At 42.0% G+C, this 15680-nt stretch overlaps 1 protein-coding gene across 3 annotated transcripts in view; it reads right to left on the bottom strand.

Annotated features, from left to right (window-relative positions):
• The window catches only part of ITGA8 (integrin subunit alpha 8), a 221473-nt gene that overhangs the window by 135005 nt on the left and 70788 nt on the right, over positions 1-15680 (bottom strand). For all 3 annotated transcript variants that reach the window (XM_017874126.1, XM_017874144.1, XM_017874133.1), the window contains exon 13: positions 13135-13326. In XM_017874126.1, coding sequence (XP_017729615.1) covers positions 13135-13326 — 192 coding nt within the window. The remainder of the gene's footprint in view (positions 1-13134; positions 13327-15680) is intronic.

Genomic DNA, 15680 nt, shown 5'->3' with positions numbered 1-15680 from the left:
AGCCCATCAATGATAGACTGGATAAATAAAATGTGGCACATATACGCCATGGAATACTATGTAGCCATAAAAAAGGATGAGTTCATGTCCTTTGCAGGGACATGGATGAAGCTGGAAGTCATCATTCTCAGCAAACTAACACAGGAACAGAAAACCAAACACCACATGTTTCATTCATAGGTGGGAGTTGAACAATGAGAACATGTGGACATAGAGAGGGGAAAATCACACACCGGGGCCTTTTGGTGGGTGGGAGGCTAGGGAAGGGATAGCACTAGGAGAAATACTTAATGTAGATGACGGGTTGATAGGTGCAGCAAACCACCATGGCACATGTATACCTATGTAATAAACCTGCATGTTCTGCACATGTATCCCAGAAGAGGAGGAGGAAGAAGAAAAAGGAGAAGAAGAAGAGGAAGGAGAAGAAGAAGAGGAAGAAGAAGAAGAAGAAGAAGAAGAAGAAGAAGAAGAAGAAGAAGCAGCCGCCGCCGCCATGGCCAAGTGGGCTCTGTGGCACAATTAATAGCACATGGGACTTCTAGCCCCGCCGCCCCTCCAAAAAAAAGCCATGGCTAAGCAGCAAATTTCTATTAACTGTATCTTTACAAGCAAGATGAAGTATAAATCATATCCTATCATATTCACTGGGTTTCAGAAAGAACCCAATCTCTGATTATTTGGAAGGAAGTTAGTTCAAACTTAAACTGACAAATGATTTGTGGCATATAAAATCTAACAGCCATATAGTTAGATCTCTTTTATCTGGTGAGGGAAATTTGCTGTATTTACTACCTGTGAGTGGGACATGATTTAAGCCTGCTTTGGGACAGAATCTGGATTCTGAAGGATATTTTATTTGTGAAATAAGAAGGATTTATTATTTGTGAAAGGTTTTATCTGAGAACCTGATTCAAGCATGGGGAGGGATGTAGTTCAGGTGTGTGAGGGAGTCCTGGCTTCACGTTTAAGATCATTGACATAGCTGTGTACATAAGGCCCACTTTTTCAGTAGGATTTTGCCTCTTCAAAGGTGAGTCAGAAATAAGGCAGATGGAAGTAATCGCAGGTTTTCACAACACACTAAGCAAAATAGAAATATCTGTTTGAGAGAGATGATAGTTCCTACATTTTCATATCTTAATCTAAAGCTGGAAAAAAGTCAGATATTATGCAATAGGACTTGAAAATGACTACAGCCAATCTTTGTTTTGGGCTTTCATAAATGCAGCTGTGAGTGTAGACAACGGTCATTCTCAACCTGGATCTGTGAATTTCTGAAAAGAGTAATTCCCTCTTGGAAAGACATCCCACAAACAGGAGATTAGTGTATTTGTAAGTGGCTGGGCAGAAGCAGGTCGGTATCTCAGGTTCATTCAGTGATATGGATAGCAATTGTAGGACTCTAATCACATGGAAGTCACTACAGCTTGAAATCACTCATGGTGAGGCTATTTATACCACGGAAATTGGTAAATGCTACAAATCTGGGCCTTTTTTTTTTTTTTCTTCTTCTTCTCTCCCTTGGGAGCTGGTTGTTAACCATTTTTAACACACCTCTGAATATAAAGGCATATTTCAAGGTTAACGATATATAGACAGTGAGATCTCTTGAGATGTATGCACAGCAGCTCCCAGGCTGTCTTATGAAGGATGGGAGGCTGGATAGTCCCTGCTGGTCCTCCTCCTTTAGGCTCCTTTCTCCAGACACCTCCAGCTGCCCTGGCCTTGCTGCTTCAGCACATTATCCTCCCCTGGGATACTTTAATGACTTTTGATTTCATGTTTCTTTTTCATTATTACTCATTCTGCTCATTGCTAAGGAATGAGGTCCTCAAAGCACCATTTTGGAATATAGAGCATATATCTTTTTCCATTACTTTACTAATAACTAATTACTTAACATGCTATTCAAGGCCCTTTGTTACCTGTCCCCAATCTTCCTTTCACTTTTACCTCTCTCCATGTGTGCTTCCATCATTTTGGACAAATTCACTTCCAAAATTGTCTTTTTGAAAAAACTAGGAAGCATTTCCTTTAACTTATATATAGAATTTCTTTTTTAGCATGATCAAAAAAATACAAGAAGTTATGGTTAAAAAATTCTGCAGTACATACTAACAAAGACAAACTAGGCAACATGTTCATTACACAAAACCGAAACAGTCAACATTAATTATTTTATGCCAAATTCCTTTTAGTTTAGCTTTTTTTTGAGATGAATTCTTGCTCTGTCACCCAGGCTGGAGTGCAGTGGTGCACAATCTCAGCTCACTGCAACCTCTGCCTCTCAGGTTCAAGCAATTTTCCAAGTAGCTGGGATGACAGGTGCGTGCCTCCACACCCGGCTAATTTTTGTATTTTTAGTAGAGACAGGGTTTTACCATCTTGGCCAGAGGGGTCTTGAATTTCTGACCTCAGGTGATCTGCCCACCTCGGCCTTCCAAAATGCTGAGATTACAGGCATGAACCACCATGCTCAGCCACCAAATTCCTTTTAAATTCTACCTATATTATATAGTCCTAGATCCCTTTTTTTCCTCCCTCACTCACATATCACTAAGTCAAATCATTAATTCACAATGTTGTATCCCTTGATAATACAAAGGCTTGTCAAAAGCAGGAAATTATCTGGGTGATGATCATAAGACATTGAATACGTATGGCCTTCTGCAGTTTTCTCATCTACTCCTTCTGTTCCTGGATTCAGAGCTCCCTGTTCTGCGAAGTCTTGCTTTTTTTGATTGTGGCAAGAACACACTTGACATGTAATCTCAGGGTCTTAGCTCATGCCGTGTTCCCTTTCTGAGATGCCTTTTCCCTATAACCACTCACAGTCATACCTATCTCAGGATCCTACTTATCTCCCTCAGGAAACTTTCTCTTATCACTTTAGCAAGAAGCACTCTCTCTTTTTAACTGTTTCATTATTTTTTACCTTCTTAAAGCCCTTCTCATCTGCTGCTTACATTACAGTTCATTGTTGGATGTTTTATCTCCACGATTACATTGCTCCTTAAAGGCATGCATTATGTGCATATAGTAACAATGTGTCATTTATAACTAATATTTAGTGGCTGCTACTAGATGCTATTCACAGCATTAACTGCTTTATACATATTATCTAGCTTAACCTCCAAACTCCAACTTTAAGGGAAAGAACTATTATTAGGTATTATTATACCTGTTTTATCACCAAGAAAACTGAGACTCCAGAAAGTTGATGAACTTGGCAAGGTTACACATCCAGCCAGTGTTAGAGCTATAATTCGATTTAATTCAGGCCCATGAGAGCAGGATCTTTGTTTAATTCAGTGCTGTATCCTCAACATCTAGAATAGTGCCAGGCACATGGAAGGCACTTCACACATACTTGTTGGGTATACGGATAATGGCATTTCTGAAAGTACAATCTCTTGAATACCATATAATCAGCAAATATTCTACCATCAGCATCATTGGTCACAGATTGGAAGAGAGTAAGGAAATATAACTAAGTGCAATGTGGGATCCCAGATTGAATCATGGGACTAGAAAAAAGAACTGTAGAGGAACAAATGGTGAAATTCGATAGAATTTCAAATAGGTCCATTGATTCATTAATAGTTCATTGTAATATGTTTATATAAGATGTTTATCATTGGAGGGCTGGGGGAACAGTTTATATGGGTCTACAATTTTTTTTGCAACTTTTCTGTGAGTCTAAAAGGATTTCCAAGAAAACATTGAGAAAAAAAGTCTTGTATAATTTCACTAAATCTTTTTTTTTCTTTTTGTTTTTGGAGACGGAGTCTTGCTCTGTCACCAGGCTGGAGTGCAGTGGTGCAATCTGGGTTCACTGCAACCTCCACTTCCCAGGTTCAAGAGATTCTCCTACCTCAGTCTCCTGAGTAGCTGGTACTACAGGCACGCGCCACCATGCCCAGCTAATTTTTGTATTTTTAGTAGAGACAGGGTTTCACCATATTGGCCACGATTGTCTCGATCTCTTGACTTCATAATCTGCCCGCCTCAGCCTCCAAAAGTGCTGGGATTACAGGGGTATGCCACTGCGCCCGGCCTTCACTAACTCTCTTTAAATATAGATCCTTAATAATCTACCCAATATTACCGAGCACTGTGTAAAGGCAAGAAACCTCGATCTGGGATGATAGTATCAGAGAAGTGTAGAGTTAAAAAGACCCTGGGAGGAGCACTCCCTGCACCTTTGTCACTTCTTGATGAGGAAGGCAAGACCCAGAGAGGTGGAGTTACTAAAATCACACGTGGGAGAACTGGTTCTAGAACTCAGGCCCTTTCACTTTCCACTCATTTTCGTTTCTACTTGACAGCACTCCTCAATTCAAGTCCAAGAGCTCTCCCAGTTGGATTACTTCAATTTGATCTACATGCATGAGATATTTTTACCCCAAAATTTAATATTCTAATTTCTAATGTGTTTATCATGAAACTACGAATATCTTAGTCAATAAGAACGTAATGTTTTGCTTTTCACACAAAACTTGAGTAGCAGTTTGAGAAGTAAAAATAAACTTTGACTATAGTATTTGAACCTAGTTCAACTAAACTTCAAATTAACAATTTCAAGGAGCTCAAAGTTTAATTAAAATGCATTATTCCCTTTGGATAAAGCCTCCTTCCATGCGCAGGTTCTGAGTTACTTGTTTGCTTATACTAAACACACACACACACACACACACACACACACAGCACTCATTGAAAAGGTAATGGGTTATTTTATTTCATTGAGTGTAATTGTCTGAAATGGCTTCATGATATAATCATATATTAGGGGCCTAGATGAGGCAGTGATAGTCTTGGCCTTCTGCCCATGTTTTCCTCCAGTTTTTCTTGCCTTTAGGATTTCTGCTCCTCGACAAAATCTGTATCTCCCCTCCTCCACCTTCCAATGCCTGGGCTATGTGTTTAACAGATGGTGTTGTTATACAATCACGTTTAAAGGGATTAGAGCAGATCACCGGATTTCAGAATTCCTGACAATCACAGCTGTTTCTCCTCTAAAATGCTTTCACTCAATTAATGTATGCAGGCTACTCCTCTGGTCAATCCTACTTTCCCAATGAACCCCAACATAGAGACCTGAACACATCTACATTTTGAATCAGAAAATGAATTTTGATGCTAGAAATGAAAATACTTATGACTCTATGTATGTATGTGTGCCAGTGACAATATTTGTTGTAAAAAGCCTAAAAACGTATTGGGTAGTTGACGTAGATGTTAGGAAAATTATTCCACGCATTATTTCTGCAATCAGATCTGTATATTCCATAACAAAATCCCCCAATCTGTCCATGAGACCATCCTTTTCTTGGGTACACTGCATTCAAATCTGAGTCATCTTTTACACCCACCTTTTCCTTACCTCCTGCCACCTCCTCTCCCTTGCATCACTGCTAGTTATTATCAAGCCTTGACTATTTTTCATTTACACTGTTGTGTTAGTTCCTTCCTTTCAATTTCCACTGTCATCACCATACTTCAGGCCGAATTTAGATGAATTTCAATATATTTAAATGGCTAAGGGGCAGCAAGGGAGCAGCGTGTTCCTTTGGTAACCAGTAAGTCACAACAGTGAAAAATGAGAGGTTGGCCACGGTGGCTCACACCTGTAATCCCAGCACTTTGGAAGGTCTAGGCGAGTGGATCACTTGAGGTCAGCAGTTCAAGACCAGCCTGGCCAACATGGTGAAACCCCCATCTCTATGAAAAATACAAAAATTAGCTGGGCATGGTGGCGCATGCCTGTAATCCCAGCTACTTGGGAGGCTGAGGCAGGAGAATCCCTTGAACTTGGGAGGCGGAGGTTGCAGTGATCCGAGATCATGACGCTGTACTCCAGCCTGGGCCAATAGAGTGAGACTCTATCTCTAAATCAGATTTTAAACAGAGGCTGTCCCTTTCCACCATCGTAGAATGCAGTTTCTCAAAATCTTATGGGACTCCATGTGACTGTGAGGTAAAGTAGCTCATATTCTGTTCATGATCAGCAAATTAGTTTCCTTTCCTATTCCGAGCCATTTGACAGCATTTTGTAACAATCCTCTGCCACCCTAGAAAGTGCATGGACACGCAACCCAGTGAAGTAGGTATTATTAGCCCCATCACACCAGATAAAGAAAGAAAAGCTGAAAGCAAATCACTGTTCAAGTGTTACGCTAATCAGTGTTCAATGTTCAATGGGAATCTGAACTCAGATTTCCTTCCCCTGTTCTCACAGACTCTTCAACTTTTTTTTTTTGTTTTGAGACAGGGTCTCACTCCTGTTGCCCAGGCTGGAGTGCAGTAGTGCGATCTTAGCTCACTATAGCCTACACTTCCCAGGCTCAGGTGATTCTCCCACCTCAGCCTCCCAAGTAGCTGGGACTGCAGGCATACTCCACCATGCCTGGTCAATTTTTTGTATTTTTAGTAGAGAAAGAGTTTCGCCACATTACCTAGGCTGGTCTCAAACTCCTGGGTTCAAGTTATCCACCTGTCCCGGCCTGCCAAAGTGTTGGGATTGCCAGTGTTAGCCACCATGCCCATTGGCTAACTTTAATAAAGTTTTTTAAAAATTGGTTTGATGTTTTCCAAAAAGAAGTGCAGTGTCATTCAATCTTACCTTATAAACTCTGTGTACATACATATATTGTACATATAAAAAATGCACACATACATAGATGTTTGAGTATATGTATCTGTGCATGAGAGAGATTCCAAAATAATATATTACAATACACACTGTATTTACCCTCTGTGCAGCAGCTGGCATGCTTTGGGCTCCTAATTATTAGTAGTAACAATTAGTATAATTGCAAAAACATTACCAACATAACAGACTCTATGCCTGCACTTTGCTAGCATTCCTCCGAAGACAAGAAAACTTAAGTAGTCCTGATTGTATACAGAACATCTGTAATGTGCAGAACAGATCACGTGACAACAAATAAATACAGACCAAACCACCTTTTACATGTCTGTGTTTTCAGTTATTTGAGGTGCTGTGTTCCTTTATTCTGAGTCAGTCTGGAAGATGAAACAGCTATAATGCACAAAAAGTACACATAAAACATCACAATCAGCCCTCCTCTGTTTGTGAAAGGCAGCCAGGTTGTGTTAAGAATACGTAAAGAGTGTTTGCTGCTATCTATGAATGGGGCAATGTATATGCCCTGCCATTATTAAAGGTAGATTTCTTAATAGGCTGCACAGGAAAGGTTTTACAGCAGACAGTGAAAACTGGGGGAAGCCAACACTGCCCATGCTTTTAGATAGAGCTGGTAAACATTTTGGCTCCTGAAATGAGGAGAAAGTGTTCATCTCAAGAGTGTGAAAACCAACCCCATCATAACCCCATCAGAAAGCATTGCTGTCAGTAAGCCTGGCTTCTCAGGGGTGCTCCATTCCCTAATCATGCCAAGTAGTTTGACTTGTTTCCATTCAGCATTTTAAATGTTTGCCTTTGCATTTGTTTTCTCATAAATTCTGCAGGTAACCAGTTAAAGTGACAAAGTTTGGAATTTTGTTTCTGATCTATTTAGGATGGAGAATTTGAAACAGAGCGGCTGAAAGCCTACAGGTCTGTGAGTGAATTTTAAAAGGATCCTGGGCATGGTGGCTCATGTTTGTAATCCCAACTCCTCGGGAGGCTGAGGCAGGAGGATTGCTTGAGGGCAGGAGTTTGAGACCAGCCTGGGCAACATAGCAAGACGCTGTCTCTACAAAAAATTAAAAAATTAGCCAGGTGGCTGGGCACAGTGGTTCACGCCTGTAATCCCAGCACTTTGGGAGGCCAAGGCGGGTGGATCACGAGGTCAGGAGATCGAGACCATCCTGGCTAACACGGTGAAACACCGTCTCTACTAAAAAATACAAAAAATTAGCCGGGCGTAGTGACAGGCGCCTGTAGTCCCAGCTACTCAGGAGGCTGAGGCAGGAGAATGACCTGAATCCGGGAGGCGGAGGTTGCAGTGAGCTGAGATTGCACCACTGCACTCCAGCCTGGGTGACAGAGTCAGACTCTGTCTAAAATAAAATAAAATAAAATAAAATAAAATAAAATAAAATAAAAGAATTAGCCAGGTATGGTGGTATGCACCTGTGGTCCCAGTCACTTAAGAGGCTGAGGTAGGGGATCACAGGAGCCCAGGAGTTTGAGGCTGCAGTGAGCTATGACTTGTGCCATTGCACTACAACCTGGGTGACAGTGCAAGGATCCTATCTCTAAAAAAAAAAAAAAAGTTGCTCCTGCCCCTTCCTGAGTGGGGTGTGCCCAAGCATCACCATGGCAGGAGCCACACAGAGGCAATATTGGAGAAAAGAGCGGCTGGTGGGTTTGACACCCTTGTAAAGAATAAATAAAATGCTAGGGCTTAGCAAACTGGTTCTTGGCAAAAGAGAAAAGCACATCTGACTGCTGTAGACCCGGAAGCAGAGCCACCAAGATTATAGGGTGGTATTGCCCAAAATGGGGTGCAGGGTAAAGGCACAGATCCCTCAGCCCCATCTCAGTCATCACAGTATCTGAAGGGGTGCTGTGCATTCAGCCATTATTAACAAGCCCCACAGATAACATGCATGCACACTGAGTCTCAGAACCCCAGTGGAAAAGCTCAGCACCCTACAACTCATTGCATGGTGTGGTGTGAAGGGCAGCAGTAAGGGCTGCACCTTAAGTGAGGAATCTCACCCCACACACTCGATCTCTGCATCAGGATCTGCAATTGATAAACACACCCAGGTGAGCTGTTTGCACACTTGGCAGGGAAACACTGCTCTAGAGGACTCATTCCAAAAGTGCTGCACACCAGAATCACCAGGGTCACTTAAAACCTATCACTGTAGTCTGTGCTCCAGCCCGGAGAGGCTAATTTAATTGGTTTGGAAGGTGGCCTGAGCATTCAGAATTTTTTAAAGCTTTCCAGGTGATTTTAATGTGCAGCCAAGGTTGCAAACCCCTGTTTATAAAGGATGATGAGATAGATTTCAGATGGAGGAAGTCAATTTGTTGAAGAGATTGTGAAACTCAGAAGGCACAGTAATCTATGTTGTAGCAAACCCCGTCAACTCCAGTGGGGATGGCAGCATGTTCAAGAGGCTGAAAAACAGAGCCAGCAAGTGAGACATGAGGTTTCACTGAGGATCCACGTACAGGGGAGAGAGTCCAGGGGTAGAAGGCTGGGCAAGAGAACTGCAACCACTTGCAAAAGGCATGCAGTTTGTAAAGCATCTTCACTTACTACCCTCCCACTGACGACCTCCACCTGGCAACCTTCATTAATCCAAAAACAAAGGACCTTGAGCCCCTCCACGGCCCGCATTCAATGGGACAGACTCGGGTCTGAGATCTTCCTCATAGACAAGGAATGGATCTCTGGGATGGCCACTTCCAGATTCCCTAGCTCGGATTTCCCAACCACATTGGAGTGTGTGTGCTACCCCGGGTCATTTTGGGGTATGCTGACATTATTGCTCTCAGGTGCATTTACTTCACAATTGAAAGGCAAAGTGCTTTTGATTTGAAAAAGCAGGACCCCAGAGTGAAAGAAAATTGTTTCTTTTTAAGTTCTAAAAGCACTGGTTTGGAAATTCACAAAACCAATCATGGAGGCCTAGAACATAGGGTTTATCAAATAAACTAGAGAGTTTAGAAAGCATGCCACCCAATTACCTTTAGGGGAAAGAGGGCTTTTGTTACTTCCCAGGCAAAACATAACAAAGACTGCAGCTCAATCGGGCTGGAGCAGTGAGATGCCTGGGTGGAAACTGGCAACAGCTAATGAAAATCTAGGTAGATAAGCCTGAGGGAAATCACAGGAACCTGCATACCCAGCCCGTGCATGTCTGAGTCCTAACAGTGGCTCAGAAGCATTTGTTAAAAGGGGACTGAAGAGGCTAACAGAAGATGGAGAGGGCCCAGGATACAGGGAACTTTTGAGCAGAGGTCACTACAGAGACAATGGAACTAGCGACAGAAGCTTGAGCAATGCCCCAAAGACCACAAGGGACTGAGCTACCTTTTAGTCTGAAGCCAATAATAGTAGATGATGGGTGTGAGCCAGATAGCTCTTCCCAATCACTGGACAACAGGTAAACCCCTTTCTATTCCATTCCTTGAGAGGGTGGCTACACAGGGTGGAGAAAAAGAGTCTTTTTTTTTTTTTTCTGAGATGGAGTCTCGCTCTATTGCCCAGGCTAGAGTGCAGTGGCACGATATTGGCTCACTGCAACCTCCGCCTCCTGGGTTCAAGCAGTTCTCCTGCCTCAGCTCCCTGAGTAGCTGGGACTACAGGTGCATGCCACCATGCCTGGCTAAGGGGTCTTGAATCTGAGTAAATATTTACCTAAATAAGACTAAGTCTAAACCTAGAAGTGATTGCAAGATTAACATTCTCTACCATGGTGGAAATGGAGGCTTTGAAAGCTAAGTGGAATTCATTTCTAGAAAAATGAAGAAAGTTACATGTCTGATTCCTGAGTTACGCCTGTAGCTTTCAATCAACTGTACTAGTTAAGGGAATCTAGTCACCTGCCTATAAGGCAGTTTCTTCTCTATAGGTCCTGGGATCTTGCTATCAAGTTAAAAAGGCTTCTTTGACTGGCATTATTTTTGCTAAAGGATGAAAGCCAGGGAAAAACGTTGTAGAATCATGAATCACAAGACATCCATATTCCTATTTGAGAGACAGAATTAGGGCTAGAACATATGTCTACTAAGATGTATAGATGAACTCTGAAAGCCTCAAGACTCTCTTGATGGATGAATTCAACCAAGCAGCATGGACAGGACTGCCTTAGTAAAGAACATTTACTTCAGAGACAAGAAGCACTGCACTGACATGTCTGATTATTATAATTTGCATCAGACTGAGCAGATAAAGTTGTTGACTAGCAAATGGCCTCAAGTGAATATTTCTGATTGTTAAGGGAAGAAAAAGACATAATTAGGTAATCGGCTGGGTGCAGTGGCTCACGCCTGTAATCCCAGCATTTTGGGAGGCCGAGGTGGGCAGACCATGAGGTCAAGAGATTGAGACCATCTTGGCCAACATGGTAAAATGCCATCTCTATTAAAACTACAAAAATGAGCTGATCGTGGTGGTGCATGCCTGTAGTCCCAGCTACTCAGGAGGCTGAGGCAGGAGGATCACTGGAACCCAGGAGGTGGAGGTTGCAGTGAGCTGAGATCATGCCACTGCACTCCAGCCTAAGGAAAGAGTGAGACTCTGTCTCAGAAAAAAAAAAAGAAAGAAAAAGAAAAAAAGAGGTAATTGATTACTAACATTGCATAGACTTTAGCTTTCTTTTCCTTTCCTGCTGCTCTTAATTTTTTTCTCCCTGAAGGGAATATTCCCGGGGAAAAAAGTTGACTCATGCTACTCTCCTTCCTGGCTCTCATTTGGGACATGTTTAGCCTTCGAAGGAAGTCGAAGGGCCGACTATGTGATGGATACATCCTCTATTTCCTTTGCCTCATTGAAGGCACAGCCTTTCTGTCAATTTCCCTGGTACTAAGAATGGGAAGGAAATCTATGACTACCATAATAAATAGCAATAACTTTCTAATTGTTTACCTAAAATGCAACCCAGGAGTTGAATTTCATTAATCACCCTGACATTTTTGGGGTACGAATTACATAAGCGACTTAGATTTTTGAATTATTTTAAATTTGGATATATTTTATATACAAACCTCCCCCAGTAATAACAACTAACTACCATTGATTAGCATAATATAACCTAAGAAAATAAATTTAACTAGATATTCTTAAAATTGCCACAGGTAGAAAGCATTAGTATACAGTATAATACCATATCCACTTTGAGCCCACTACAACATCTCCATTAGTGTTATAAAAGGTTTATGGCAAATTTATAAGACTATGCTGTGGTATCCTTTCTGTCTAACCCCAGAGGAGAGAAGAAAGCCAAAGTCCTGAAATTAATGATGTATATTTAGGCAGTCAGCTTACTGAATGCTGCCCCAAACCAAAAAATAGCTCTACATATGGAAAATTCCCAATTAGGGGAGGGGCTGGTGGAAAAGACAAGATTTTTATAAGTAATTGAAGCTGTCATTTAACTATTAATGACTTCTAAATAGTTATTGAAACCATCTTAAACATAAAAGGGAAAATCAAACCATAAAACCAAGAAGTCTGATGTTCTCTGCTAAATAATCTGGACAGTGAAATAATCTTTTAAGACAAATCAGTACCTTCATATAGCATGCACAAAACATAAATTATCTGTGCCTTATGGCTTTCCATGTGCCTTCAATATGGGGGAATTAGGTAAATCGAGAATAGTTTACGATTCCTATCATAAATCAGTTTTTTCTCCACTTTAAAACGTTCAGTCTATCTTTGGAAAACCACGGCTGGAAGAGAAACATATATTTTTGAGACACAGTCTCACTCTGTCACCCAGGCTGGAGTGCAGTGGCGTGATCTCAGCTCACTGCAACCTCTGCCTCCCGGGTTCAAGTGATTCTCGTATCTCAGCCTCTCGAGCAACTGGGACTACAGGCATGCAACACCATGCCCAGTTAATTTTTGTATTATTAGTAGAGACGGGGGTTTTACTATGTTGACCAGGCTGGTCTCGAACTCCTGACCTCAACTGATCCACCCACCTCGGCCTCCTAAATACTGGGATTACAGGCATGAGCCACCATGATGGGCCAAGCTGGAAGATATTTATGCTTTAAAAACATGAGCTTCATGACAGAAATGTTGAGGTTCTTACTATAATAGGAACTATGAGCTCAAAAGGGTTAAAATAGTTTGTTCCAGAAAGGATGCAAGCTGTCTGTGTCAGTGCAAGCCGCGGTATTGAGGAGTTTCAAATGAAAACTTGGGTTGTGAAGTTGACAGGTTTTATGTACCATGCAGATTTTTAAGCCATTTTGCCTTTCTATCATTGTCTCTTGACAGGAGAAGGAAGTGTGTGTTTGTCTTTCTTCAAATTCTCATGAAAGTCGCTCTGGAATCATACTTTTAAAAAGGCTGTAGCACACTTAAGCTTCAGCCTCATCTGTAGAAGAAAACTGCCTTTGCATGATGCATTTTCCAGAAAATGGACTCTTTTCAGGACGTAGACTCTCACGTGGGAAAAGAAAGAAAACCTTACCTGGGTAATCATTCTTGTCTATGTCTGAATCTCCTCTTAAAGTAAAGCCAAATCCAGAAGGGACAGCGTGTGAGGCCCACACTCCTTGCAGAACTTGGGAAGGCTTGGTGTTTAAGCCGTCTTTGTTCCCATTATAAATGAGCACTTTGCCTCTTTGATCCTTGCCTGCAAAAGGCACGCCGATGGCAATGTCTAAAACACAGACATAAAAACATATTTTATGTGTATATGTATTTAATTCTTCATTTATTCATTTTAGAGACAGGACCTCGCTCTGTCACCCAAGCTGGAGTGCAGTGGTGGGATCACGGCTCACTGCAGCCCCAAACTCCTAGACTCAAGTGATCCTCCTGCCTCAACTTCCCTAGGAGCTGGGACCACAGGTACGTATCACCATGTTCGGCTAATATATATATATATATATATATAGTTGGTTTTGTGGTTTTTTTTTTTTTTTTTTTTTTTTTTTTTTTTTTTTTTTTTTTTTTGAGCAATGGGTCCTTGCTTTGCTGCCCAGGATGGTCTGGAATTCCTGGTCTCAAGTGATCACCCCACCTCAGCCTCCCAAAGTGTTAGGATTAAAGGCATGAGCCACTGTGCCTGGCCATAGAGACATTTATTTTCTTAAGTACAGAAGAATGGTTCAGAAATAGAGTTTAGTATACTCAAAGAGCAGTATCAAACTCTAAAGAGCTTATAATGTTTTCCATGAAAATTCTGTAGTACTGCTGCAATGACAAATTATTTGTTGCCTTTTATCTAGCCAACAAATATTTATTAAGAGCCTCCAGGGCCTGGCGCGGTGGCTCACGCCTGTAATCCCAGCACTTTGGGAGGCCGAGGCAGGCGGATCACGAGGTCAGGAGATTGAGACCATCCTGGCTAACACAGTAAAACCCCATCTCTACTAAAAATACAAAAAATTAGCCGGGCGCCTGTAGTACCAGCTCCTTGGGAGGCTGAGGCAGGAGAACGGTGTGTACCCGGGAGGCAGAGTTTGCAGTGAGCCGAGATCACACCACTGCACTCCAGCCTGGGTGACAGAGAGAGACTCCATCTCAAAAAAAAAAAAAGAACCTACAATGTGCTGAATGTAGTGAATACAACAGCAGATTAGACACTCAAAGCTCCTGCTTTTAGAAAACTTATATTCTAGTACAGGCAATAGACAATTTGCATAGAGAAAAATAATCAAATTATCAAAAGCAATAAATGCTATGTAGAGAATCTTTTTTCTTTTTTTAGATGGAGTCTCACTCTGTTGCCCAGGCTGGAGTGCAGTGGCACGATCTTGGCTCACTGCAGACTCCGCCTCCCAGTTTCAAGTGATTTTCCTGCCTCAGCCTCCCAAGTAGCTGGGACTACAGGCACGCTCCACCATGCCCAGCTAATTTTTGTATTTTTAGTAGAAACAGGGTTTCACCGTGTTGTCCAGGCTGGTCTCGAACTCCTGACCTCAAGTGATCCGTCCACCTCGGCCTCCCAAAGTGCTGGGATTATAGGTGTGAGCCGTAACACCCGAACAAGAGTCTTAAAACTAGTGATTTGATGGAGAGTGGTCAGATTGTTGTTTTTAGATTAGGTGGTCAGAATATGTGTCTCTGTGCCTGGCACTGAAACTGAAATCTAGAAACAGGAAGCAACCAACAGTGTGAAAGTCAGACAGAAAAGCATCCAAGCAACTGCTGCACAAAGGCCCAAAGGCAGAAGGAGTGTCGTCCATTGGAGAAACAGCCAGAGGCGTTCCACATAGAAACTCAGTGAGTGACAGAGCCAGATCAGATCACAGATCCTGGGGCTGGGTGGACCAGGTGATGTAGGTTTGCTGGGTAATTAGGAGATCCTTTTTCCAAAAGAAAGGAAAAAAACTCATTTTGAAAGATTATTTCATTTAATGATTACTTCGTCCCATGAATGAATAGGCAAGACCCTTTCTGTAGTTGAGGACAGTGGGAAACCTGGAGAGTGTCACCTGACTCACATCGATATGCTATTTACCTTCCACATGTTTTGTCAGGATTGTTCCTGAACAATAAACATGAGTACCCAGTTGTATTTGAAGAAGAGTTCTAATAACACCATTCGCATCTTAGTCCCCACGGTGGGTTGCAGCATGTGTTTTCATTTTTCGCTCTGTTCCTCTTTCTTCCTGGGTACATGTGGATAAGACTGAATAAATCGAGACTCAGTCTTCATGACGTTAATGAGACTGATAAATCCACTTTTTCTGAACAAGTAAAGAGAGACTATCTAGACCAGGCACAGTAGCTCACACCTGTAATCCCAGCACTTTGGGAGGCCAAGGTGGGTGGATCACGAGATCAGGAGTTCAAGACCAGCCTAGCCAAGATGGTGAAACCCCGTCTCTACTAAAAAACACAAAAATTAGCCAGGCGTGGTGGTGGGGACCTGTAATCCCAGCTACTCGGGAGGCTGAGGCAGAGAATTACTTGAACCTGGGAGGTGAGGCTGCAGTGAGCCAAGATCACGCCACTGTACTCTAGCCTGGGTGACAGAGAAAGACTCTGTTTCAAAAAAATAAAAAA

The sequence above is a fragment of the Rhinopithecus bieti genome, unplaced genomic scaffold (genome assembly GCF_001698545.2).
Source record: "Rhinopithecus bieti isolate Rb0 unplaced genomic scaffold, ASM169854v2 scaffold_1012, whole genome shotgun sequence".
Classification (NCBI taxonomy): Eukaryota; Metazoa; Chordata; class Mammalia; order Primates; family Cercopithecidae; genus Rhinopithecus; species Rhinopithecus bieti.
Note: the sequence above shows the minus strand (reverse complement) of the source record. Positions and strands in the feature narration are given on the sequence as shown.